The sequence below is a fragment of the Anabas testudineus genome, chromosome 1, assembly GCF_900324465.2.
Source record: "Anabas testudineus chromosome 1, fAnaTes1.2, whole genome shotgun sequence".
NCBI classification, from domain to species: domain Eukaryota; kingdom Metazoa; phylum Chordata; class Actinopteri; order Anabantiformes; family Anabantidae; genus Anabas; species Anabas testudineus.
The window spans coordinates 7,965,716-7,992,698 of NC_046610.1; the positions used below are offsets into that span (position 1 = coordinate 7,965,716).

At 41.4% G+C, this 26,983-nt stretch overlaps 2 protein-coding genes across 3 annotated transcripts; both read left to right on the forward strand.

Moving 5' to 3' along the window:
• The first annotated feature begins 558 nt into the window (after positions 1 to 558).
• On the forward strand, positions 559 to 26,927 carry LOC113162473 (LIM and calponin homology domains-containing protein 1-like). 2 transcript variants are annotated; one of them, XM_026360607.1, is made up of 27 exons: positions 559 to 870; positions 7,679 to 7,749; positions 7,849 to 7,918; positions 8,004 to 8,110; positions 8,199 to 8,229; positions 8,336 to 8,446; positions 9,126 to 9,247; positions 9,445 to 9,515; positions 10,584 to 10,785; positions 14,919 to 15,272; positions 15,407 to 15,736; positions 16,870 to 17,220; positions 17,495 to 17,533; positions 19,248 to 19,377; positions 19,520 to 19,677; positions 19,799 to 20,441; positions 20,842 to 21,198; positions 22,729 to 22,831; positions 22,946 to 22,971; positions 23,175 to 23,288; positions 23,434 to 23,526; positions 23,628 to 23,832; positions 23,933 to 24,032; positions 24,423 to 24,500; positions 24,662 to 24,770; positions 24,902 to 25,004; positions 25,526 to 26,927. In XM_026360607.1, exons 1-27 carry the CDS (start codon positions 760 to 762, stop codon positions 25,549 to 25,551), a joined length of 4,215 nt encoding a protein of 1,404 aa, XP_026216392.1. In that variant the 5' UTR covers positions 559 to 759; the 3' UTR covers positions 25,552 to 26,927. The 2 variants fall into 2 exon arrangements, with proteins under 2 accessions (XP_026216392.1, XP_026216391.1); XM_026360606.1 differs by lacking the exons at positions 14,919 to 15,272; positions 15,407 to 15,736; positions 16,870 to 17,220; positions 17,495 to 17,533.
• On the forward strand, positions 11,433 to 14,215 carry LOC113162474. Its single transcript, XM_026360608.1, has 3 exons — positions 11,433 to 11,947; positions 12,145 to 12,405; positions 13,883 to 14,215. The coding sequence occupies exons 1-3, from the start codon at positions 11,604 to 11,606 to the stop codon at positions 14,187 to 14,189; spliced, it is 912 nt and encodes a 303-aa protein (XP_026216393.1). The 5' UTR covers positions 11,433 to 11,603; the 3' UTR covers positions 14,190 to 14,215.
• Positions 26,928 to 26,983: the final 56 nt, after the last annotated feature.

Consider the following 26,983-nt stretch of genomic DNA (forward strand, 5'->3'; position numbering starts at 1 on the left):
CTTCAAATTTAAACAATCTCAGTGTCAGAATGGCGTCTATTCCCAAACTATACACACAACAACACAAAACTACATTTTAGCCTTGGGAGCAATATTGGGGGGGTTCATGTGATGGATTGCACAAGGTTTTCTCTTTTTTCTCTCTCTTGTTAACTAACTTGAGATATGAAAAACTTTGAAAAACAAATAAGCTCCACGCATTTTAAAGCACTCTAGGTTTTAAACCTAGACATTTGTAAACGTTCTTACAGAGAACCACACGAAGATGGAGACCAGTCCTAATCTGAACGGATCAAATGCTGTGGAGACTGTGTGGGACTTTCGGGGCCTGTTCACAGGACATCTCTCACCACCCCCCTCATCGCTCTCTCTCTCTCTCTCTCTCGTTCTTCCTCTCTCGACCTCCCCCGCACAGATTCCTGCCTGCGCGTTCACGTCCCAATCAAACGCGCGGTAGCAGCGGTGGCCGAGGACGACGATCGATATTTTTAGCGCCCGGTTCGTGTTGCAGCGCCGGGGTCGCCACAGGCTTCCCCCCCCCCCCCCCACACACACACACACCCCCTGTATTCCTGTGGCACAGTTGGAGCAGCAGTCGCGGGGAGGAGGACACGCACCGAGTGAGCGTGAAGCTGCGGGATAGTTGACGGTAGAAAGCTCGGAGGAGGATAACGGAGCATTAACGGAGCGGGGAGGGCAGCACTTCATCACGTACCAGCACCGTTAGACGGAGGTCGACGTTTCACGGCCCGCCTGGAGATGGCTAGCCCCGCCGCAGCAGGTCGAGATGCCCCTAACGCCCCAGAGCCAGAGCCGTTGGAGCCGAACCACCCCGAACCCGCCTGTCAGGAGGCGCAGAAATGGATCGAGGTAAGTGAAGTGGCCGAACAGAGAGGCTCCGGGCCTGCTGCTTCAGCACAGCGGGGACAGACACGGGTCAAACGGTGACACACGGTGACCGGGGGGGGTATGAGTATGTAGCCGGGCCCGTCACCTGTGCGGGAGACGTGCGGGACGACGGCTCTGCCGCGCGGGTGAACAACTGCACGCGAAAAGTTTCCGCACGTGTGTCGCTGTCGGTGACATTGAACGGCGGCACACACGAACTGTGAGAGCTTTAAAACAACATAAAGTACCGCACGGACCCACAGTCCGTCCGTGTGCCGCCGGGGGTTCGGTACCGCTTCCTCCACGTCCGTCAGGAGAAAACGCCCCCCCCCCACTCTTCAGGCGCGAGGGGATTCCGGTTGCCATGGTTACGAAACCGGGCCAGTGTTCACGCACGAGATGCTGCATCGTCCCAACAGCTGATCGGATGAGATTATGGTCTGTGGTCTGTCTCCATAAGCCTGAGCGGTGAATCAGGATCTGCCCGTGGAGCTGCGTTGTGTTGTGACCTATTTTGACTCAGCTAGCTGCCAACTAGATTTAGAGTTTTGTGAAATAAAGGTTTTGGGAGCACAAGAAAGAAAAAGGGATGGGTTTGAAATCTCCCAGCTTGTCCCCCAACACAGACCAGTTTACTGCTGGCTGTGGTGGATCCAGTTGGATCTATTTGACACATGGACACAACATGAGATTCAGATGAAGTAGTTTTATGTAAGTTTAACCTAAGCAGACAGTGTACATACCAGGCCAGGTACAAGGGGACAGACTTCAAGGACACTTTAAAGGACACACCCATGGACCTGAGCAATAATTAGTCTTAAAATCTGTTGTCTGAAAGCGAGGACTCCCAGTGAAGGAGGCATGGGTTCGTGGACTGTGTGGGCCATATTCTTATAATTTGTCCTTGATTTACCAGTGTGAAGATAAGAATGACTATCTGCCCTTCACTTAGGTGAAGACAGGGCTCAAGGACACTTCAAAGGTCCACTTAGTCGGACAAGGACCGAAATTTACTCCTAACTAGTTACTATTTTTAAGACTATTGGAGTTAGCTGTAGGGGAGTGACGGCTGAACTTATGGCCATGCTACAACATTAATTATTCTGCTTATTAACCCACTGGGACTGGCCATGGCAGTTTAAGCAGAGACAGGTTGGATACAAGGCTGCCAAATAAATCTGATGCTGATTTTAGTATCTGCTCTTCCCTTGGTTGAAGACTGGAATGGAGTGGACACTTTAAATGTGCATTAGGTCAGAGAGAGGTGTGAAAAGTTTTAACTAAGACCATTAAAGCTCGATAAAATGGAATGACAGCTGGATTACTGAGCTTGCCACAACATTAAGATACTGCCTGTTAAGCCAGCGGGTCCAGTGATGGCACTTAACCACAACCTAAGCACATACAAGGCCAGGTCATGGTGCCAAGTATCTGCCCTCCACTTAGGTCAGGACAGCGTTCAAGGTCAAGATAGTGGTGTGGCTGTGCCTCTAAGTGACTGCTTTTCTTCTGACTGAGGTTAGGACTGAAAGGCTGCTTTAACATCAGTCAGGTCGGTGCTAGAGATTAGTGTCATCTGTTTCAGGCACAGTAAATTGTAGCATAGCTTGATATCCACTGCAGGACCTGATGGTAGGTTAAAACATCATTTAAAATTAATGCTGGGCTTCCAAAGCAATTCTCGTCCAGCTCGTCATGTTTTTTCAACAGTCATGGACAGACACCACATAAAAATAATAAGATATTTCAGTTATGGTCGTTCCTACTTTAAGATTTAGGATGACAAGCTAGGTTAAAGACAAGCAGAGAAGAAAATTCTTAAAAATGGTTATTTAACACTCTCTCAGTAATAATGTATTGAACCTGATGCTTGAATAGGCTTCATTGAGAGGTATTGAGAAACTTTATGGGCCTTGAAAAAGCTCACAAACTAAAACGGTTTGTGAGCCACTGAGCCGAGATGCATGCAAGAAAATCAAATTTATAAAATATCTATTTCTGTGCATAGCAATGACCTAATTAAGTGACTTAAGAGATATAAATATTAACAGATAATTTACACCAAATTCCCACAGTTCCCCTTTTAGTGAATACTGAGTTTGTCTCAAGTCAACCTTGTGCCTATGCAGTACAAAGATTTACAATGGATGGTAGAGTCATCACCTAGGCTTTTAAAAATTCTCATATTTCTATTACAGTATTTTTACTTCAAGCAGGTGTGTGCATTGTTTTTCAAAAATACTTTTTCACTAATTTATAGTTGGAAATTTGTACCTACTGATTTTTTTTACTAGTATTACTTGAGTTTGGTGTCAAAACAAGCAGAAACAAATGTTTTAAATAACATCACAAAGGCATTTTTACAGAATATAACAAAAATGTATACATAAATCATTGTTTTAACATAATCATCCATTCAAGAAGTCTAGTATTATCAAAATTATGATGAAAATAGTAATGATTCTTAAAATAATAACATGGTGACAGTGGATACAAAGCACCAATGCTAGCTGTGTTACATCAGCAATGAACACAGGCTGTCTAGTCTAGGTTAATGATGGCCTCCAAGTCCTAATCTCCTGCTGTGTCTTTGCACGATGTTCCTCTTGCTTTGTCGTCTTCCTGTTTCCTAATTCTCCAGTTATTTTCAGACTGTCAGGCCGACTCTATTTCTAGTGCTGTATTTATACTCTCTCACAGGTGGGGATGATTCAGGGTTGACCATGTCACCCTATGCTCCATGCAACATTTTCTGCATGTGTGTGTAAGACTATGCAAAGCTTATGCACACACACACACACATGCCGATCAGCTAGGCATGATACTGCTCACACTCTTCAGACACACCCCGGTAGGGTGACACTGGTCACTATGGGAACATAACATGGGCAGGATCTCAGGTGTCACTGTTTCCAGGGGGGCAGTAGAGCAGTAGGCTATATATCACCACATGACCCCAGCAGGAAATGAGACTGACACAGACGAGACTTTTCTATCTGTTTATAGACAAGACGAGGCTCAATTAGACTCTAAGCTGATACACACTGTCTTTATAGGTGCTTTGAACCTGCTGGATGGGACGGTGAACAGTCAAACACTTCTGCAGGCATTGGTGACAGCTTTTAACCTCTGCTGTCATCAGTGCACAGTACATAGCAAGAGTTAGGGCCAGACACATAGGGAATAAACTGAAGTGTGTGTGTGTGTGTGCCAGATGTCACAGCTGTCTGAGGCAGATTAACTGCAGTGGCCTCAGACAGCCAGCTGTGTCTGCATAAGAGAGAGAGTGTGAGAGTGGGGATTGATGGATTTTCTGTGCATCAAATGCTGTATGAAAGAATGTGAAATAATTCTGACACAGACTTGCTGCTGGCAAAGATGATGTTTTTCATGCCTCAGCGATTTGAGAACATTTTTTTGAATGCAGGTTTGTCACAGTTAGCCCCCAGCCACAGACAAGACTAAATATGTCATCTTGGATCTTTTAAAGCATTGGAAAGCCCAACATGAACTAAGAGTGTATGTGCCATGTCATACATTTACATGTAGTCATTTGGTAGATGCTTTTATCTAAAGCAACTTACATGTGAGGTACAAGGTACAAAGGCAGGCGGGACCTCAACTTGAGGTAGGCCACAGCTGGGATTCAAACACCAGTCTACACTATCCAACCACAGACATAATAATAAATGATTCATGAGTTTTGTACAGATGTTTAAAGTAACATTAGTTAATTTATAATGTTTTTTTAGGATGTGTAGTTCATTGAAATGCACATGCAAACGTGTACAGTTCACTTTTATATACAGCACCGGGTATTTTACTGTGCTCAAAAAACCTACTTACTAATATGTTTTAAACAACCCAGTACAATAAGTGTGCTAGAATTAAAAAAGTACATTTGTTCCTGATGTTGAACAGATACCAGTTGTCTCCAGCTGAGAGTCTGGTGCTGGTGCTGTGTGGTCGACACACCCCTGTTAATTACTCCAGATTAAGCTAATCCTCCAATCTACAATGCATCTGAATTATGACTATATATCTGTTTTTGTCTTTATCTCTTTTTCTTTGTTGTCTTCTCTTCTTCTTTTTATGCTACATGGCCATTAGCACATTACAACATAAAAACAAGGCTAATGCTTAGGCAACACTACAGATGAAAACAGCACCTTTCTCAGGGGTCACTGCACCACAGTAGGGCTGAAATACTTCTCATCTTCATCTGTGCATTTCATTTAGGGATTGGTTCTACTGGAAGCACTCAGACAGTTCACCATGGTTCTTGTGTTACTTTTCTACCAAGGATCATTTTCATTATCCACTAATCTGTCAATTGATTTCTCAATGATGATGAAAGATAATGCTCTTTGTCTTCTCGTCTTCTCTGGGCTCAAGCTGATGTCTTCAAGTGTGAAAATTGTTGTGACCAGTCGACAAATATCAGATTAGCTGCCAATTTATTTTCTGTGAAACTAATTGTTTCAGCTCTGTATTGCAATAACATTACATTTGAACTAAGTGCTGGCAGATCTGTAAAAAGGATCAAGGACAACACTTTCACTAACACTGTTCTGTAGATGTTTCCAGAATGCTCAGGCTTTAAATATCTGGTTAAGTAAATATGTTCAGTGCACAATAAATGCTTAGTATAGATTTCTAAACCACTTCTCCAGTCGTGACTCCCAGTAAAAACAAAAGTCATATACAGACATGACATAAAATGAAAGCAAAGGGTACTTTGGTCTTCCTTTGCTTCTCCTCTCTCCCCCACATACACTCCCACCTCAGGGTTTAAATGGTAGCTGCTCCTGCCATTCACCCAGACTGAACACAGCAATCTGCCATGAGGGCTGAGAGGGAGCGAGAGAGAGTCGAATTACCGTTTGCTGGCACTGAAATACCCCCAAGGCTTTTGGCATGAGTTTTTTAGCGGACATGAATGCTCTCTTAACAGATATATGGTCACTATGCCTGTTTTAAGGCACACACAAATGCAATGACAATTCTTTTTACTGTGCTACAATTTCACAGTCACTATGTTTCACTGCTGTAGTTCAGTTTCAACATTTTGCACCAATAGTTAACCACCTCCACCCCCCCTCAAACAGTGTCAGTGTCGTGCCTCCTCCACACAAACACTACCTACACAAAACACAAGCAGTAGTCCTTCTCTACCTCAATACAGTACTGTCCTTGGTGAGTAAATTATGCATGGCCATGCTGTAAATGTTTCAAAGACCTGAAGTCGAACTTTAATAAACATGACATGTGCCAGTGTGTTTGCATGTGTGTGTGTGTAAAAGCACAATGATGAAAGACAAGAAAAAGAAGGAATGCCAATGGGAAACATCTGGTCATCACTTATATAACCAAAAACAATAGAGTGTTTTCATAGCTACCGTGCACTGTATGTGTGTATCTCTGTGTATTTTACTTGTGCAGCAGCTCTGTGCATAATAGTTGAAATAAGAAATAAATAGCTAGAACAAACAGTAGGAGGAAAACAAGAGGATTCAAGTTTAAGGATTAGTATTTGCGGTCATGGGAATTGACAGATTGGCTAAGATTTAGTGTGTTTTTGTGGATGGATGTGTATGAGCAGCAGAAAAGAGAGTGTGGGCCTGCAGTTAACAGTCTGGGTGCTAACTGTAATCTGTGCTAATCTGGATTAGACATCTAAACAGCATCAGTGAAACGTCTCTTCTTTTCCAGTCATCTTTGGCTGTTGGTTACACAACAGCTCCAGAAAGCTGTGTGTGTAGGGGGTAGTATGTCACTGTTCTTCTGATTCTCTCTCCGTTGGAGTCCAAGTTAGAGGATTGAGGTTATCATTGCAGCTTTTTAAAGCTGTGACCGTATACATCCGAATCAGGGCCGTTCATGTGGGTGCGTTTTGTTAAAATGGAATGAGGACACAGAGCAGTGTGTCATTGGCCTACCGTCACTCTAATTTGGTTCATACTGAAGCAAAATGTTGGGGGAGGGTGAACGATGCAGCAGCAGGTTTCACTGTTGGAGATACAGTGAGGCACAGTTCCAGGACTAAAAAATATTTGTCTCCAAATGACCGTAATCATACTACTACTACTGTACTGAAACTAGGGCTTACAACTAATGATGAAAAACTAGTGTTAAATGCCAGAAGTGGTGACAAACGAGTCTCCATCATGATCGTTTTGTTAATAGTTCACCATGAGATCACATTAATCTCTCATGACACAAATAAGGGCTTCATGGCCAGTATATTAATTTTATTTTATTTCAATATTTTGTAATAATAATTTACATGGAAAACAATGAATCTCTAGGGGATAATTAGTCGGTTAATCTTTATTTAGAAAATAATTTTCTTTGAGATGTTTTTCACAAGCAAGATTTTGAAAGAAACAACATAGCCACAAAACTGGAGCACGATTCTCTTCACTCCAGGGTTGACGGAGTAATTACTGAACTAATGGGGTTGAAAATGTCATTGTCAAAATAATAAAATGTCTATCATGATCATTCTTTTCCACACAATTCTGTTTTCATCATTTTATGATTTCATTTTTGTATGAAATGTCTTAATCCCTGAAGAACAAATAAAGAAGTTGGGATCCTGACTCCGATACTTCTGTCATCTGTCATTGATGGACACCGATTGGATGCCACTGCTCACTTTTTCCAAGATTTAAAATCTGAATCATGATATTTTATAGGCTTGTGAAGTAACTGATTAAACAAGTAATAGCTCTAGCCTAGTTCCAGTCCACCTCCTTTACATTTCTCCCTTCCTGTCCTCTCTCCCAAGGCTGTGACAGGGAAGAGCTTTGGAGACAAGGACTTCCGTAGTGCACTGGAGAACGGCATCCTGTTATGCGAGTAAGCCTGTGACATCGCACTTATTAAATTTTTTGATGTGTGGAGCAGCAACAGGATCCATAAGTAAATAAATCTCTGATTCTCCTCTCTTCCTCTTAGGCTGCTGAGTGAAATCAGACCAGGGCTGGTCAAGAAGATCAACCGGCTACCCACCCCCATCGCAGGGCTGGTAAGAGGACACTCTCCAGTGTGACTCTCAGCTCAATAAATCATCTGTTCGTCAAACTGATAAACTGTCTGTGGTCCCCTGCTAGGACAACCTGTCAGTCTTCCTGCGGGGCTGTGAGGAGTTGGGCCTGAAAGGCTCCCAGCTATTTGACCCCGGGGACTTGCAGGACACGTCCATACGAGCTAACCTAAAGTAAATACGGTAGTCACGTGTGTGATTTTTATATTCTTGTACATGTCTATTTTAAAATCACATGACTAAAACACTTTTCTCTCACTAGGGATTCAGAATGCAACCGCAAATTGAAAAATGTGAGTTATTATTCCCCCTGTTTTTTTTTTTTTCTTTCATCCTTAATGCTAGCATGCTTAGCATTTGTAAAAAAAAACAACAAACCCTTCTGTCTATGTATCGCAGGTGCTTAACACAGTGTTCTGGCTGGGTAAGGCTGCCAGCGGCTGTGCCTCCTACAATGGCCCTAATCTCAACCTCAAGGAGTTTGAAGGGCTGCTTGCTCAAATGAGGCTGGTGAGTGAATACTGAGGAGGTCAGAGAAGAGAGGAGGAGGAGGAAGACAGACAGAAAGGCAGATAATAGCATGGAGGAGGTGTGGGGGATAGATTTGTTAGTTTCCTGTCTTTGTTGGGGTGTAGGAGAGACACACGAGACACAGGAAAACACTTTTTCAGTCATAGCAGTCACTTTTTTACACCATAGCCATTGTTCTTTCAGGGCAAGACTGTAAGAAAAGGCATGCCAGAAGTTGAAAAAGATACTTGGCTCTGCATGTTTTATCTTTTAAATCAATAAGGGTCCATTCAAAGTAGTTCATGTTTGCAGATTAGATTTTTTTTTTCTATACATTTCTTCCTTGTGCTGTATTCTGTAGCACCTTTCTCTGCAAATCGGAATATGGGAATATTATAGGGAAGCATTGATTTCCCAGAAATTGCTGTAACACTTAAGTTTAAAGTCATACCGGCTTTATTATGTAACATCACACTGGAGTAAAAAAATGTTAATACTATTTGCCTTAGACTGGAGGGGAAGGATTTTTATTGTAAGCTCGATAACCCAAACAAATATACAAGACAAATCTTATGCCTTCACCACAGACATCTTATCTCCCAAGCTACCAGTACTGTGAGCATATGTGTTCTTTTGTCATGCAGTCCAAGTCTCTTGTTTTGTTCATGTGTGTTTGTAGGAGAGTGAGGAAGGAGGAGACCAGAAACGCTGTGTTAGAGACAGTGGCTATGACTGCTGGGACTCTGAGAGGAGTGAGTCTCTCTCTCCACCACGACACACTCGAGACAACTCCCTGGACAGGTGAGAGGCATCTATCAACACACACAAGACACATGTATAACTTAAAATGTGTGAATGTGATTAAATATCACTCATGTGACATTTATTACTTTAGAAAAAAAACATAAGCTTGCATTACAATACAGTAAATAAAAGATTTGATTTATAGTGCTAGTATTTGAATATTATATGTTTTTTGTTTGTTTGTTGTTTCACAGTCTTGACTCCTTTGGCTCCCGGTCACAGCACAGCCCTTCTCCTGATGTGGTCAATCGAGGAAACAGTGAAGGTTGGTTCTGATCAATGCTTGTCATGGTTCTTGAAACTTTGAGAGAGCCAGGCTCACTATTTCACACTGCTTCAAGCCTTTAGGTCAAACCAGGCTGATTGCAAACAGTCTAACTCTAAGAAGGCAAGCAAATAAAAAAGTGGCAAAAACAATTTCTTTAAAACAGAAATACAAAATCTCTCATCCATAAATAGTCTGACTGCTGTCCTAACATGTGGGGCTTTTAACCTTAACATGTCAAGGTTAGTCAGGCCAGCTGTGGACAACAGCTGAAATGTGTGTGTGTGTGTGTGTGCGTGTGCGTGTGCGTGTGCGTGTGTGCGCCCCAGATGCAGCAGCTGTTGCTCTAAGTAGCAGTCTTAGCAGATTTGGACCTGGGACCAGACTGAGATCAACATCCTGTCTGTCATACATCAGTCTGTGGGTGTTTTTAGGGGGGGTATTACAGGCATCCTGTTTATGTGTTTTATGTTGACAGTATAATATGAGTGCAGCAGGGTGACAAGGAAAACACTATTCCAGAGCTGGGAATGGACTCATCGCCTACATCCCCTGCAGGTCACAGAAAAAGTGCCCTACTCTGAAAAGTAACATTTATAACCCACCAAGCAGGATGAAAGGGGATATCCAGTATAGTCTTCAATCCTACTCTGTCTGTATAGCTGTTTGCAGAATGCTTTGTAGATTTAAGCACAAAAGGACCATGCTCATTACTACACCTACTGTAAGAAGAGTCAAAACTATCATTACTGACCTGACCAGAAAACATGTGGTAATTCCTAGTCAGGATAAACATAAATACCCTGTTACTCAATCCAAATTTAGGTGTGCTAGTCATAAAACAGGACGCTGAACTAAAATCGAAATTAAAATTCTTTAGTATCAAATATCCGAACGGGCAAATGTCATATCCAATGTAAGGCACAGTCAAAATGCCAGATGCTGGCAATGACACAGAAGAAATTATCTCTAATGTATAGTGTTTGTTATCATACAAGAAAAAATTTTTTTCTTCAAAGTCTGTTTCAACCCTTATTTAACTTTCTGTTAATTGTTAATGTTGCCAAGGACGAGTAAGCGATTCAGAGGCTGATGCTCAAGGCAGGAAGCCAGATGTGCGGAAGGACGACATGTCGGCCAGGCGGACGGCCAGCAGTGAATCAAGGAGCTCCATTCCATTTAACCAGTTTCTTCCTAACCGAACCAATGCCAGCTCCTACATCCCCACACCACGCCGAAAACCACATGCTGACGAAGGAGAGCAGCGGAGGTAATGACAACCACAATATAAACAATAATCATCCTAATGCAATTTGTAATTTGTAAAATAAAGTAAAATTCTGAGGTGCTGAAGTGTGAAACTGCACAGAAAGAAAGGTAAAACACACACAGAAACTTTCATCTTCCCTAATGTTCCACTGCCATTACACACTGTCCTCCAGTTGCCTGGAGCAGAGCAAAGGAACTGCACTGCACCACAAATCTCCTAAAACTGTCACCTGGGCACCGGAGAACTGTGGAAAAAAACTTAAACAGGAAGAGGAGAAGGTTGCCCAAGAAGCGTTGGAGCAGAGGAGGCTCCAGAAGTTGGAGAGGGCAGGGATTAAAGTTCTGCCTGCTGCTGTTCGCTACAGCAGGTCTGCGAGGACAAGCATGAGATCTGCTGCTGGTGTGGTTTGATAGCTGGCTAACAGAAAGTTGGGGTGGTAAATCGGTGGTTTGTTCTGATGTGCTTTAATCACACTGGTGCTGTGTTCGTTGTTTATATGGTTTCAGCAGTCTGGCAACTTTAGGCAGAGATTTGTACGTCCCTGATTGGTGGAGACACTGACAACTAATTGCTTGGTTGTATTTGGTGTCATGGTAAAGAGACGTAAGGAAGAGTTTGAGTTAATTATATCAATAGAGGGTTTCAGTGTATTCACAATGTCACCTAACTGAGTGTCTGCTTTTGGGTTGGTGTGTCTAAAATCCTGATGCACGCCACTATGCAGTTCATGCTCAGTGTGGGTACATGCTGAGTATGACTATTGCACGTCGGTACTTCAGCTCACAACATGGCATGATGGATTGTTAATCATCTCTGAAATGATCTTGCTACACTGTGCCGTCTCCAACCCCAGCCCTCCCACAATGGAGGAAAAGGAAGTGAGATCACCATCCCCAAACATCATCCTTCGTCGCGATAATGACTTTTTGAGCCCTCAAAAATCTGCATGGGATTCTTCGTCTGATGGGGAGGAGGAAGCAGAGGTGCCAAAAGTTCCAGATGTTTGTAGAGATGACCTGGCATCCAGACGAGCTCAACGAAGCCCCATTGCTCCCAAAGTGCATCAGTTTGTTCCTCCACCTGTATGTAGCAAGAAAGATCAGGAACGCTGGGAGGGCATTAGACGAGCCTCACAGCAAATGCAGCAGGAAAGGGAGATCAGGTCAGCTATGTATACTGTATTTCTGGGTTTGTTGCTGTTGGTTTTCCATTTCCTCTAACATACTTCTTACTATTTCTCCCTTTTTCCTATTCTTTCTTTCTCTGGATGTTGTGGTCACTTGTGGTTTGATGTGTGCTCCGCTTTGATGTGTAACATGTGCTGTGTGATGCTACTGTACTGCCTCTATGATTGGACAGTGAGAAGGAAGCAGTCCCTGACATCATTATACGCAGAGACAACCCCTTCCTAAACCCTACCCCTTGCCACGAGGAAGAGGAAGATGAGGAGGGAGAGGGAAAAGTTAAGCCGATGCCTAACAAGCAAAAAGATGACCTGGCTCATAGGCGAGCTCAGAGTAGGCCTATCCCTCACAGGGACGGACCCATGAGCTTCATCTCTGGCTCAATGAGCCAGGCAGATATACAAAAGTGGGAGAAGCTCAAGATGACTGAACCCAGGTGCCCACACACTCTCTGCTCAGCACACATGCAGTACAAAGCTCTTAGATGCTGCTGAGTGTGTGGTTTGTTAATCACTGTGTGGATTGGAGCTCTGTGTTTGGGGGTGTGTTTGTGTGTGTGTGTGTGTGTCTGTGTCTGTGTGCGTGTGTGTTCACATTTGTGCTAGTTGAAGCTCCAGTTTTTTGCATATTATTGTAGGCTAAAGCAGAGTAACTGCATGCAAGTTTTGTTATTAAAGTTATTAAGCAGGAACTTTTCCCCAGGACATGGTCAGGTTAGCTCTTGTGTGTTAAAGTCTAGCTCTCCAGCCTTTTTGCTAACCTCTTTCTGGCAATAATATTGATCTTCTCATTCAACTCTCAGCAACATAGCAAATGTGTATATATCCCAAACTATCAGCCTGTTACTTTCAAGTCATTTATTAAGCAGAACACTTATTTGTCTGTGTTTTTCACAAAAATCTAAATAATCAAGATGAACAGATATCTCCTGGATCTGGGAAATCATAGTGGGCATTTTCCCACTGTTCTCCTGCATTTTATACTATAAGCACTATTTTAAATGAATTAATCAAAAACTGATGAACAGGTTAATCCATAACATGAAAAAGTTTTTGTTGCAGGCTTTAAAGTATGTAAACTTAGCTTGTTCTTAACTTCTTCAAGGACATGTCAAGTGCAGTTCCCTCTTTAATATTGAAAAAATGCAATGTTAAATATTTAAAAAGCCTAAAAAGGAAGCCATTATCATCTACACTGTATAGATTTCATTTCAACTTAAATCTCTGTTGTGAGCTTTACACCTTCCTAAGCGTAGTTTCCCTTTTCTCCTCTCTGTTCTCTCCATGTTCTCATCTGCTTGTTTATTCTCCTCATTATTGTGCACTTCAGTCCTCTTCAGTCTTCTTTGACAAGCACTGAAACAGAGTCAAGACTTGGCCGGTGTGTATGAGACTGTGTGTGTGAAAAGAAGAGAAGCGACTGTTGGCTGTGAGCACTGCTATAGCTTTGTTGTTCTCTCTTTCTGTGCTGATGTCATTAGAAGGGATAAAGAGTTTTTTGTGTTCCCAGAAGAGCAGCGGTTAGCAGGAAATTGTGGCTACCTATAGTAGTATATATAGTATGTATTATATATAAAAAGCTTGGTGTGAAAGTGTGACTGTGTCAACGTGTGTAAAAGGGGAATTAAAGTACACAACCCGAGGCTTTTGTCCTTTTTCTCTCCATCCACACTTCCTGTCTGATTCAACATTTCCATTGCATCCTTCCTTTGTCTTCACAGTCTCATCCTTTGTCTCTAGTCGCTCATGATATCTTTTCCACCCTGTTTCTTTCCCCCCTGCTCTTTTGTTGGGTGTTGTTGTCTGTGTGTGTGTGTGTGTGTGTGTGTGTGTGTGTGTGTGTGTGTGTGTGTGTGTGTGTGTGTGTGTGTGTGTGTGTGTGGTCATTTATTTGTGAGGCTGTTATATTTACAGTGAGGCTAGCCCGGCCCCTGTGTGTCAGGCTTGTCTGGAGAAAAATTATGGAAGGCCTTCCGCAAAGGCTGGACGAGAGCACAGCAAAGTTGTGACCTTTGGGGGCGTGACTGAGATCGAGCAGCCCGTAGACACGGTCACGTCAAGTGAAGGGGAGGAGTCGGAGTTGCTAAGACGACTCCTTTCCAAGGCAACTGTAGCCATGCCTGTTGTTGACCTGGGCTCCCGGCTTTCAGAGCGGGAACGCAGGTATGGACAAGGCCAAATAGTAGACAACTTAGGCTGCTGTGGCTCGAAACTGCACTGAGGAATAAATAGGTCATGTTATGATTTGTTTCATTTAACTGGTTACCATTTTTGTCTTACATTTTAAGCCAATTTAATTAGGAAATTTGGTAGTTTGGATGCACCTTTCTGCTTGTATTATCATAAGACACAAAGTAATATACGCACTCACTCAGGCAGATACATGCATACTTTGCATGTGTACAGACTAATAATTTGTTGTCAAGGCCAATATATCAATATTTAAGAGTTAAATAAATAATGAAAATTAATAAAAACATCATAAGCATGATAAGCTTTGTAAATGCACGTTAGTTTAAAAGTTGCTCTGCTGAGATAATACACAGTTACTTACTTCTCATAGTCGAACGCATGACACTGCTTTATGTGTGTGCGTAAATCCTGAGTCATTGTATTATGTATATATATATATAGAGAGAGAGAGAGAGAGAGAGAGAGAGAGGGGGTAGGATGGGCTGTCACATCACAACCTCTAGTGTCTGGTGTGTTTTTGACATCATAGGGTTCTTCTTTTTGGTGTTTTACAGATTTGCATGACTTTGCATGTTTTCTTCTTTGCTGCATGCTCTCCTGAATGGATTTTAGTTTCATCTCTCAGAAAATACAGTCTGTATTCTGTACTCCTACTCCGACTACAGTTTCACACTTTTTCACACAGTTACACTACAAGTTTGGGTATACATTAGTATTTATGTTGCTGCAGTTAGAGCTCTTTCTGATGCTCTCACAGTCAGGTAGATGGAGCTGATACCAATCACACTACACCTCTCCCGGCTCACCTCGAATCTCGGACCCCCCTGGCTGCTCCGACTCCTGCTGAGCTAGATGCTCGTCTGGCTCAGTATGAACAGAGAATAGATGAGGAGGATGAGGAGGAAGAGGAGAGGATCCCAGATCTTAAGAAAGACGACATGATGGCAAGGAGGACAGGTGCTTTTCATAAACAGAGCACTGCTGCAGTGAATTACAACCGTTTCCTGCCTCTGCCCGGCTTCAAATACCGCACACAAGGGGAGGACACCACTGCTGCTTCGTGGAACAAAGGGGAAGTGCAGGCAGATGGGAGCAAGATACTGAACGTGAGGTGGGCAGACATTTGTGTTGGACTGTGTATTAACAGTGTGGAGAGGACACTAACAAGCCTGGTGTGGTCTGCATCCTCAAAAAGATCTTCAGTTTGATCTTTAGCTATTTCAATTATAGGAGTTTCTCTCGTAGAGTGGAGCAGCAGCAACCAAGGATCCCTATGGAAGAACCTAAACCACAGCCTGACATGATGGCCATCCGATCAACATCTCACAGTGAACGTGAACATGATGAAGATGAGGATGAGTATGGTGAAAATGAGCATGTGCCTGACCTGGAGAAGGATGATATGATGGCTCGCAGGACTGGATCTTTCCAAAAGCCTGTTGCAGCCAGAACTAATCAGTCCTTTAACCAGTTCCTGCCGGTACCTGGATCAGTCAGATATAACGTCTGTCCAGTGTCTGCAATGAAGCAGCTACACAGAAGACCTAAACTTGCAGAGAACATGGCTAGTGAAAGGTATTTACTGTGTCTGAATGATGAAGAGGTTGTGGTCTCAGTCAAAAACTGTAACTAACAAATAACATTTTGCTAGCAAAGTTAAAATCCTATTCATGTTTTGAAGTTATATGGCTCTCGGCACTAGCATGAATATATTTAGATGATTTAGGGTTGATCCTAACTTGGTGTTTTGGATTTATGCCAGTGTTTCCTGCAGCTGGATGCCTGCTGTGGTTTCATTTGTATTATTTGTATATCAAATGACTGGTCGGCACTGACTTGATGTTGTGGTTGAAATCTTGCATCTGTTTCCCACATAGCTTGGCTTTTTGCTTGGTTTGGACTAATCTGGCATCACTGTGGTTGTTCGGTTTCATTTATGAAGTATGAAGCAATCTGTTGTCTTTGAATTTAAAGCGTAAATCACTGCTGAATCATATTGGCACAAACATTGCATCACACTAGTGACTCTAAACAGCTCTAAAGTCTTAAAGGGTTGGTTCAACCAAATCACAGAAACAGATAACTCTATAATTACCTAGTAAATTCCAAGAGAGCTTTTGTGAAGAGCCATACAATACTGTAGTAGTTAAATGGACAAATGTTTATTGGAAGAACTGATCCAATTAAAAATTGCCGGAAGATGCACAGTATTTCACATATTTGTATTTTCAATTAACGTTTACTTTACGTTACTCTGACAATGTACCAATTGAATATCAGTTTTTTTATTGTTGTAGTACAAATTATGTTATTGGGGTGGAGGCAGAAATCTTTAAAAAAAATGTTTTTATTATTTGGGTGAACTGACTCTTTATCCAATTTCTGGCCACTTATTTATCTGACAGCACTATGTGGTTTTATTCATGTCTTTATTCAATGGTGTGCTATCTCAATTAAATGCTTTCCCTCACATTCAAAAGCATTTGAACACAGTCTGAATCAAATAATCGTGCTTTCAAATTGAAAGACCTCGCTCTTGAATAAGGAATAAAACCCCCTATACAGCTTTGTTTATGACTTTTGACAGCTCTTATTGGTGTGTGGTCAGAAGTGAAAAATGGTTAAAAGCTGAGTCCTCCAGTGATGCAGTTTGATTTACTCTTTAAGCTGTAGTTTTTGGTAATCATGGACTTGTGACTGGGTTTTAGCAGCATTATTACCACGGCAGCAGAACCCCATACCCCGCCCTCCAAACCCTCAACCAGCACCAGGTGTGCAGGGCTGAAAGAGATACAGGAAGAGGGGGGTGGAAAGCAAGAAGAAGGAGACATAAAAATCCCTAACACATCTGTCTCAGATGTGATTGAACCACTGTCACCTCCATCAACGCCCTCTCCACCCAGTCCACTTTCCCCGGCCTGTAAAGTGGATGCAGAGTTGGAAAGGCAGAGTGTGGAAGAGGAAGTTGAAGAAAGAGCAGAAGAGAGAAAAAGGGATGTGAATGAGCAACCAGGAAAGAAACCAATCTGGCTGGTGGATGATGAGCTCCCTCCCATGATGTGAGATGCCTGCTGAACTGTTTTTGCACGTCTTCACTTTCATTATGAGATTTGTTCTCATCCATACAGTCTGTATTGTATTTCACATATTTTCTACATTTATAAATGGAAGTAAACATGAACCAACCATATACTACTACTAGTGTTTCTCAAAGCAGTGGTGGCAGGTTTTAAATTCCTTTAGGATGGGGCTGTAGCACTCCTGCGTATCTCCATGCTTCATTTCCATCACCTGCTTTTTCCTCACATTCATTTTACTCTATTATTGTTTTAGGGTCAGCCGGCGAGTTACTTTTATGTCTGAGGACACAGAGTAAGTCTTTCAGCGTGAACTTCGACAAGCCTCTGCATGATAACAATATATACACGCTCTCTGCACATTAGATCTCAAGAAACATACAATATATTAATATAAGACACACTAACGTTTTATTCATTGCTGTGTCACAACTCAGTTTCCTCAACATCCAGCTTTAATGGTCATAATTTGCTTTTAAGTTATACATTTAATCTACTTCTGTCAGTGGTGGAAAATGTAAGTAGTTCTTTTACTTAAGTAAAAGTAAAAGTAGCAATGGCACAGTGTAGAATTAAGTGTACAAAGTAATTACTAAAATTATAATGATATTGCTGGTCAAGTTAACTTTGATTACTTTGTATTGCTGGTTAAATTTCCACCAGAGGAATAATACAGTTATAGCCTATATTGAAAACTTGAACATTTGCCTATGAATTGTAGTAGAGACTAATATATATTTTACTAAAATAATTGCACAATACCTAAACAAATTTAGTTACTTTCCACCACTGAATGTAAGTTTTTGTTCGTTTTTTTTTTTTAAACTGTTAAAAATACGCAACTAACACTGCATTATTAGGTTAAATAATGTGTTCGGCATGTCAAAGTTAGTTTGCTCAGTTGCTTGTCTGTGATAAGTTTATGGAAGGAGAAACGTATTTTTGTTGCTGCGTGGACGTGTGGAGCAACACATACACAACTAATAGAAATCCATTTGACCGATTTTTATGTTCTCTTTATGTTTAGTGGAACACTAAACTGTTGTGTATATCTTGCTGCGTTCATATCGTGTCGCAGTAGGTTGCAAATAGTGGCAGTCGATGTTGAGTACGGGGCATATTTTACAGACATGGACAAACTAGTTGGTACCCTTCAGTTAAAGAAAGAGAACCCCACAACAGTCACTAAAATAATGTGAAACTGACAAAAGTAATAATAGTTTCAAATATTAGAAAAAATGTAAACCCGTGAAAATCAGTCATTGCTTTTGAATTGTGTTTTAACTCAAAAGTTAAAGAGGTCCCAGGACATCCCAGGTGTCTTCAAACGTGTAATCAGTCAGTCTGACTATTTAAAGGGTGAAACGTAGTCACTATGCTGTTTGGTATCCTGGTGTGTACCACACTGAACATGGACCACAGAAAGCTAGGGAGAGAGTTGTCTCCGGTGATTAGAAAGAAAATTATAGACAAACATGTTAAAGGTAAAGACCATCTCAAAGCAGCTTGATGTGCCTGTGACTACAGTAGCACATATTATTCAAAGGTTTAAGGTGAACAGGACTGTAACCAACTTCCCTGGAAGTGGCCTCAAAGTGTTAAAAATATGGGTTTCCATCATTTTTGTCCCTGTCCGTTTCATTTGTTTGTTTTTTAAAATGCCTCTGTTGAACAACTACTCAAAAGAAATGTTTGATTTTCCTGAGTTAATTTTAAGTAAGTATTTTAAGTTTTTATTTATTATTACTTTTGTCTGTTTCAAGTAAATTCAGTGACTAATGTGGGTTTTTCTTTCTTTAATGGAGGGGGAACCAACAATTTTGTCCACATCTGTATTTCGCTCATTTTCGAGTATTGATTGTGTATATGTTGTTTGAACCTTTGAGTTGGAAGCATACACTGAGGTGACCAAAGTTAACAATATATGAATTAAATTTAAGCATTTGCCAGAGTCAAAATTGACAAAGTGAATATGTTGGGTTAGTGTTGTCCTGTGTTTTCATCTCTAGGAGTGTGAGCATGAGTGACATACTTAATGAGGAAGAGGTGGAACACTTGCCACCATTGAGCCAATCCCGATATGAGCGCATGCAGGAACAGTACAACAGCTTTCTGGATGAGGAGGACCACTGGCAAGACGTAAGAGAATATCTTAATCTAAAATAGATCAAGATAACGTGTAGTGTCCATTTAAACAACAGTGGTAAATATATTATATGCATATATTTCAATGACTGTGGTATCTTAAATTATTGCTGCCATTATTTGACACTGTTCACAGGAGTTGGTCCGTTGGAAGAATCGCCGTCGTAGTGCGTCACAGGAGCTGATCAAGAAGGAGGAGGAGAGGAAGAGGTTGGAGAAAAACATGAAGGATGAGGGAGCTTACGGCAACAAGAGAAAAAGCATTAAGACTTACAAAGAGATTGTGGAAGAGAAGTAAGTTGCATGTTGCATGTGACTTTTAGCAGAAGGGCCATATTTAAATATTGAAAGAGTAGAATTAAAACACTGCATACACGTGATGCCCTGTGCCTTCCTTCTTACTCGTCTTTTCTAGGGAGCGCAGAGAGGCAGAGTTGTGTGAAGCCTACAGGAATGCAGCAACTCCAGAGGAGGCAGCCATGGTTTTACAGCGTTATGCTCTCCGCTTCACCATCAGCGATGCAATACTGGACAGCCTAAAACTGCCTAGAACCTCCTCAAAACCTGACCCAGACTTAAATCAGTTGGACGACGAGCACAAAACTTCATTACCTATTAATGACTCTAAAACATCCGGCCCTCTACCTAAACCAGAACCAACAGTTACACCAGTGCACAGGCACGAAGAGATGGAGACAGATACACCTGTTCAACAAGAGACACAAGTTTCTGTATCCACCAGCCTCCCAACACCTAACAGTCCCATCTCTACAGTCACAAAGTCCGAAAATAAACCACCTCAAACATTAGATCTTGATGAACCTCAGTCTAAACAGACGGTGTCACCAACCACACATCAAACACAGCCGATTACAGGAGGTGCACAGCCTCAAACCAAACACACTCCAACACAGTGTGCACAAGTGCAACCCCACACCACGCAGCCTATTCACACACTCCCCTCCCCTCCAACTGTGTCCCCCAGACCTGTCCCCATGCTTGCAGCTAAACCCTACTGCCAGCCCAGGAGCACGCAGCCTGGACACAAACCTGTCAAGGTGAGGGTTTGATACCAGTCATACCAGATTACATCACCTGATACTTCACCTCACCTCAGTGCATGCCATCATGCTTAAATTACAAGTTGTTTGTAGCTTTTAGGAAATTTGACCATTTTTACTTCTTAGTTTGAAGCTGTATGTAGGTTTTACAGTTTATACACATATCAGTCTGTCTCAAAAAGGAGAAATGCATCATAAAACTTCTCTAAAATTAGAGTCCTCATTTTACTGAACATGTTTCTCTAATGACAAATGTGATCCATTTTCTTTTAATACATTACACAACTACAAATATTTGTACTTATATACAGTACAATAGTAGTTCCTCTAATGCAGGTTGTACAGTTTTGAGTGTATTTTAAAGACATTTGTTGATCATTGTGTGTGTCCCACTCAGATGGACGGTTTGGTGCGAGTGAATGGAGAAGCAACAGAGGTTTCCACTACACCTGCCTCCCTTCAGCATACGCCACAGGAGATAAAAGATATTCCCTCCAAACAGACTGAGAAAGACATTACACCCAAACAGACGGAGCAAGATGTTACATCCAAACACACACAAAAAGATGTTCCCCCTGTGGAGACAACAGAGCAGCCACAACCTCCACAGGCAGAGAAATCAGCCGCGTCTTCAGGCTCTGCCATGAGCTCCCTGATTGGAGGTCGAAACTGTATTATCACAACAACTATAGTGACAGAACTCACACAGACTTATGTGGAGCCTCTTCAACTGGATACCCAAAGCAATGGACAGGTATTTCTAAAGGTGGCATGTGAGATAGTCAGTAGATAAGTGTGTGTGTTCCTTGTGCTTTAGCCCATTTGTGGTAAATTGAACACACTCTACATTCCTACTAACCAGTTTAAATGGAAACAGCTGTTTCATGTTGTTGAACATGTTTCCTAACTCTTATCTGTACACTATAAAATCCACTGGCAGTAACACAAATCAAATCTGACAAAAGTAATCTGTTACTGTTAAAATTATGATGTATTTACTGTTGTTGGACCGTCACTGCACAGAAATACGGATGAAAATTATAAATTGTTTTGATAAATTTGCCATCCAGGAGCATTCAGGTGTTAACAGAAAGCTTTGACACCTGAGACATAAGACTCAGCCGTTGATTAACTCTGTTCGTGAGCTGTGTCGGAGCAAAATTAAACCCAGGAGACAAACAATGCACACATGGCCGTTACTAAAAGGATACTGAAAAGGTTGCAGGTTCAGTAGCTGACTCTGGAAGCTCATGAAATACTAACAGACAGATTTTTTAACCAAAGAACACTTCATTATCCTTCTTACCACAAAGTAATTTTACAATTAGGCAAGATAATAAAGTATATTTATTGTCCCTATTAGCACTGTCTGCATTTTTAAAACACTAAACGTGAGACAAAAAATTGTGCAAGAAAAATAATTACAATGATTTACAATGATAGCTTTGACAAAATGAATGTAACCTATCAATCTATCTAATCAATCAATTTAGCTACTTGTTAATTTTGTTAACTATATTATTATGAACCAGTGATCATATAGATCATATTATCCCGGCTGCCCATCGTAGTTTTATATTGTTATGAAATAAGCATTCAATTAATTGATACTATGTGGTATTAAAAAGTCATATTTTTAACTTCATGAACTCAGCAGGAACTGGGTCTAGATACAAAAGAATCTTTAATTTGTGGAAAAGTGTATCATCTGCTGAAGAGCAGCTAAAGTTGAACTTGCCTTACACAAACTTGACCTGAAACACTCCTCAGTTGTTCTTGGTGATGAGTGGCCTATGTAAAGCAAGTTTCGAGTCTCCTCAGGTTGATTTTACTATTGCATTTACATGAGCTGAAACCAGGGACTGCCTGGATGCTTAGGGAAACCACATTAAAAATTTAAATCCTATGCTGTGTTCTCAAAGAAGGGTAAGCACGGCTTTTGTAGGTATTATATAATTTTCAGTTGACTGCAAAAAGTGTGGTCTATTAAATATTTTAGAAAATACATGGAGAAACAGGATAAATATACATCAGTCTTACACTGCAAAACCAAAAAGTAGTAACTACAACTGTACATACATTTGATCAGAATTTAGTGAAGACCAGAATCTTGATGTAAGTTTAATGTTAATTTTGATAAAGTAACAGTTTCTCCAGTCAGGTTGAAAGGTTTAAACCACTCCTTTTTCTGTAGTTACTGCTCTCTGCCTTTGTAGGGCAGCATTTTCCTGTGAGCTGGTTTCCTGTAGATGTTCATTTATTTCATTGAATATTCAACTTTCAGGTGAATGCTACTGCGGGCTTGTTTGGGAAACCAGCAGAGGAGAAAATGGCTGAGCCGGCTACAACAGTCAACAGTGTGCAAGAATATTCTCCCACAGTCACAGGTAAAACCGTTTTAGTCCTGATGACCTCTCTCTACTTTACAGAGGTAAATTACACAGAAGTATCATTTACTATGTAGATATTTTTCATCATTTCCTTCTCTTCCTTTTCCACAGAGGGACTTGAGGAGAGCAGTGTCACTGTGAGTATCTCCGACCGGCTTCATGTAGTTTTTCTGTTTCTTCTTCATTCCTAAATTTGACCCTGTCCTGACCCTTCGTCTCTGTAGTTGCTGTACTCAGACTTGTCCTCTCACCTTTCCTCTCTTATGTCCCTTTGGTCTGTATACACGTGTGTGTATGTGTGTGTCCTTGTGTGTGTGGTTTGTTACTCGGGTCTGGGTAGATTGAGACCCCCATGTTGAACTTGGCTAAACGTGTTAATCACTGGGTCTGGGACCCCAATGAGGAGCGTAAACGCCTGGAAAGGTGGCAACAAGAGCAGGAGCGCCTCCTACAGGTACACTGGTGGAATAGTGTGTACGTGCATGGCTCCATGAATGTTTGGCAGAAAACAGAAGACACAGGCTGCACTAAATGTGCACTTATATGGGTGTCTCATATGTGAGCGTACAGTCTTTATTATACAGTCTGTGTCTCTGCAGGAGCAATATGAAAGAGAACAGGAAAAGCTGAAGAAGGAGTGGGAAAAAGCACAGCTGGAGGTGGCGGAGGAGGAGAGGAAACACAATGAAGAGGTAGCCAGACGGACAGACTAAAAATAAATCACTCTGTTTCCGGGTTTTGTGTCTCCTACATCTTTGTCTTTGTGTGTTTGTTTTGACTCTGCTTCCTCCAGGAGAGACGTATCCTAGAAGAGACTGTAACACCTCTCAGTCCTGGTGGCTTGTTGATCCAGCAGTCAGACAAGGCAGGGATGAATACATCAGCTCCAGAAAACAACAATAACACAGAGAAAAACAATGTTCCTCTGCAGCAAAACGGCCAAAGAATCTCCACAGGGAAAGAGGATCAGCATGCATCGAAGCTGCATTTTTTTCAGGGTAAGTATCACTCAGAAATGCAAAATAAAGCTCTTATTCAACTGTCACAGACACACAAAGTTTCTGTAATGAAGGCTTATTTTATTATGTGTTTTTATAGATCCTGAACGTGACAGTGAGCCTTCAAAGAAACAGGAACTGTGGAAGACGTCCTCTTTAGACCGCAACCCTCAACTAAACCAGGCACAAGTTGTTAAAAGGTATGCCAGGGGAAATGGTGTTCCCTGTTGCTACATTTCTGTTCTGTCTGGTGGTGAAGAGGTGCTGTTCTTTGAGACAAGTTGATCCAATGTATGGGTCTGAAATGCCTTTTTCTATGTAATTAGGTTAATGTGATCACACATAAATCAATGTCTGAAGTAACTATGATGATACAGCCTACATCAATTCCTTCATTAAACCATCCTTTGTCATGCATTACTTAGGCACATGTTTTGCACCCTTATTGTGTCAGTCATGTTTAGAGTACTGCATGACTGTACAATATTTATGTCCACGCAGCAAGTCCTTGGAGAGATAACGTAATTTTGTAATTTTCTGAGCCACTCTGTGAAGATAAAACATACGCATTTTGTGTTTTTTGACCAAAGGTCTGGGTCACATGATGTTGTGTCAGACAAACAGCAGTCCTCCTCCTCCTCATCACCACAGCCTCCTTCACCCAGCAGGTAATAGAACACACACACACTCAGAACAACACAAATAACGAGAAAGAGTCCTGTAAATTCGGCTACACTTTTTTAAGGAATGACTTAAGAGGTTTCAATGTGATGAATTAGGACAGTTGTCTGAATAAATGTTCAGTTGACACTTCACCATCTCTGCGTAGGTGTGTTAGTGGGAAGAGACTTTGTTCTGGTTGCTCTCAGCCTCTGGGAAAAGGAGCTGCAATGATCATTGATACCCTGGGACTCTTTTTCCACATACACTGTTTCAAGGTACACTTCCTAGTACACACACGCACATATAAATATTTTTGATAATCATGCTGTTTAGAGTCTGTATGACACATTAAGTCATTTGAAAAGTTATCTGTAACAATCGCTGTCAACTGTATTTTTCTCCTCAGTGTGGAGTCTGTAAGGGGCAGCTTGGTGACGCAACTGCAGGGACCGACGTGAGGATTCGTAATGGACTGCTGAGCTGTCATGAGTGTTATATTGCATCTCGCGGTGAGTTCACACAACGCGAACGCAGACTGACACAGTGACATGCACACATCTTTAATCTTAGATTAGCCATGAAGAAAACCCATTAACTACATTCTTATACTTAAAAACAAGAAAGTTGTGCAAGATTCAAGCAGCTACACATTGAGAGCATGGAAAGAAAGGAGAAATAGAGACAAGCAGAGGATGAGATGAAACAAAAACGTCAATATTTTGGTACATCCACGAGTTCACACAGAGGGTGGAAGTGAGAATTTATGGAATGAAGAGATATATTGTAGTGAACCTGCAGCTCTGACTACAGTATTTTAATATTTATGTACTAAACGTAGATCTTGCTGCAGAGAGTCAGTTTCAGGATTCATGTTGCCTTAACACCACCAGGTGGGCACAGAGAATACTACCCAGTCTTTACTTTCCTGTTTTGTCTTTTCACCTCTGCTCGCTGTTGCTGGTGAGAGGTCAGTAAGATATAAGAGCAGAGGGTTCTAGACTTTAATATGCTGTTGTGTGTTTGTGTGCAGGCAGAGGACAGCCCACCACACTATGATGACCCGCATTCGAAATGGAACCACAATGTCACCGTTGCTGTCTGTGATTGGACGGAGGACAATTCTACAACATATAATGTTCACATTCTGGATCAGTCCTGGAATCTCTTCTGAGAAATTATGTTTTTATTTTCCCGAAAAGCACAAACAGCTTTATGAACATTTCTGAATAACATTCACACACACACACACACACACACACACACACACACACACACACACACACACACACACACACACAGTTCAACATGTGTTTCTTACCTATTCACATATATAAACTTCTTTTTTTAATGTGTAGCATGGGTATAATGAAGAAATCTGTCAGACATTTGCACATCCATCATTGGCACAGTCAAGACACTAAAATAAGAGTCTGTTAAGACACAAGCTAAACATATTTCGCTACGAGCTAAACACTGCTGTCTTTTACATGTCTGGATTCACTATCTCCTGCTTCCGCACTGACCATGTGGCTCCACTCTCTGGTTTGGGTTGGATAACCTGAAGTAGCTTGACCATTATAATGCCTTACTCATCATATCTTGTGATTCATTTTGGGTTTTGTGTTTACAGTTTTGCATGAACGAAGAAGATACATACATTTTTGTGAGTATTACTCAGATGGATAGTGTGAGTTTGATATAGGTTGCTATCTTTTCAACAATTTAAATTTCCTCCTGTATGTTGTACATCATGATTTTTTTTTATTTTTCAAAATCTCTCAACCTAAACATGAGGCTTTTTTTCTCTTATTCATTATACTGGAATGAAAATGCATGTTATTAACTAATAATATTTGTTCTTTGGATTTTAAGATGTGTTAGCCATTGTTTTTTTCTTATATAGATGGACTGCATCTGAATCAGTGCCTTATGTAATGAATGTGAGGGCTAGAGTATGTGCAAGAGTATTTCAGACAGACCACTGGGTCTTGGCACATTGTGTGTGTGTGTGTGTGTGTGTGTGTGTGTGTGTGTGTGTGTGTGTGTGTGTGTTATGAGTATGTAAACTGCATGTACAGGATAGGCGTGTATGCAGTGTGTGATTTGACTCGAAGCACAATTCCATACCAGCAAAAAATATTTGAAATGGATCGGCCTCCCCTAATCACCTGCTGTTTTCTTCCACCATGAGCTAAACCAATGACAAAGTGATTTGCTGCTTTCCTGTTAAATATTCTCCTAATTATATCAGTTCATGTCCCAAAATCGCTCCACGTATGCCTCTGTCACAAGTGTTGCCTCCCCAGAGTTGGAGCTGAACTCCTCTCCGCTGTGTCATTTCCTCTATGTGGACACATCAGTCGAAGGAATGCAGCGCTCAGTTCATTGTCTTTTATAACAAGTGTATGTTTATATCAATAAAAATATTTTAAATGGGATTATGTCTGTTTATTCTTTGAGTTTCCTGTAATGAAACCCGGGAATTAAT

Coding starts and splice junctions, on each gene's coding strand:
- LOC113162473 (XM_026360607.1), top strand. CDS start 760: ATGGCTAGCCCCGCCGCAGCAGGTCGAGATGCCCCTAACGCCCCAGAG. Junction 15,273..15,406: donor AGCAAGATACTGAACGTGAG/GTGGGCAGACAT, acceptor TTTCTCTCGTAG/AGTGGAGCAGCAGCAACCAA. Junction 23,289..23,433: donor AGCAGGAGCGCCTCCTACAG/GTACACTGGTGG, acceptor GTGTCTCTGCAG/GAGCAATATGAAAGAGAACA.
- LOC113162474 (XM_026360608.1), top strand. CDS start 11,604: ATGATCTTGCTACACTGTGCCGTCTCCAACCCCAGCCCTCCCACAATG. Junction 11,948..12,144: donor CAGCAGGAAAGGGAGATCAG/GTCAGCTATGTA, acceptor ATGATTGGACAG/TGAGAAGGAAGCAGTCCCTG. Junction 12,406..13,882: donor CTCAAGATGACTGAACCCAG/GTGCCCACACAC, acceptor TTATATTTACAG/TGAGGCTAGCCCGGCCCCTG.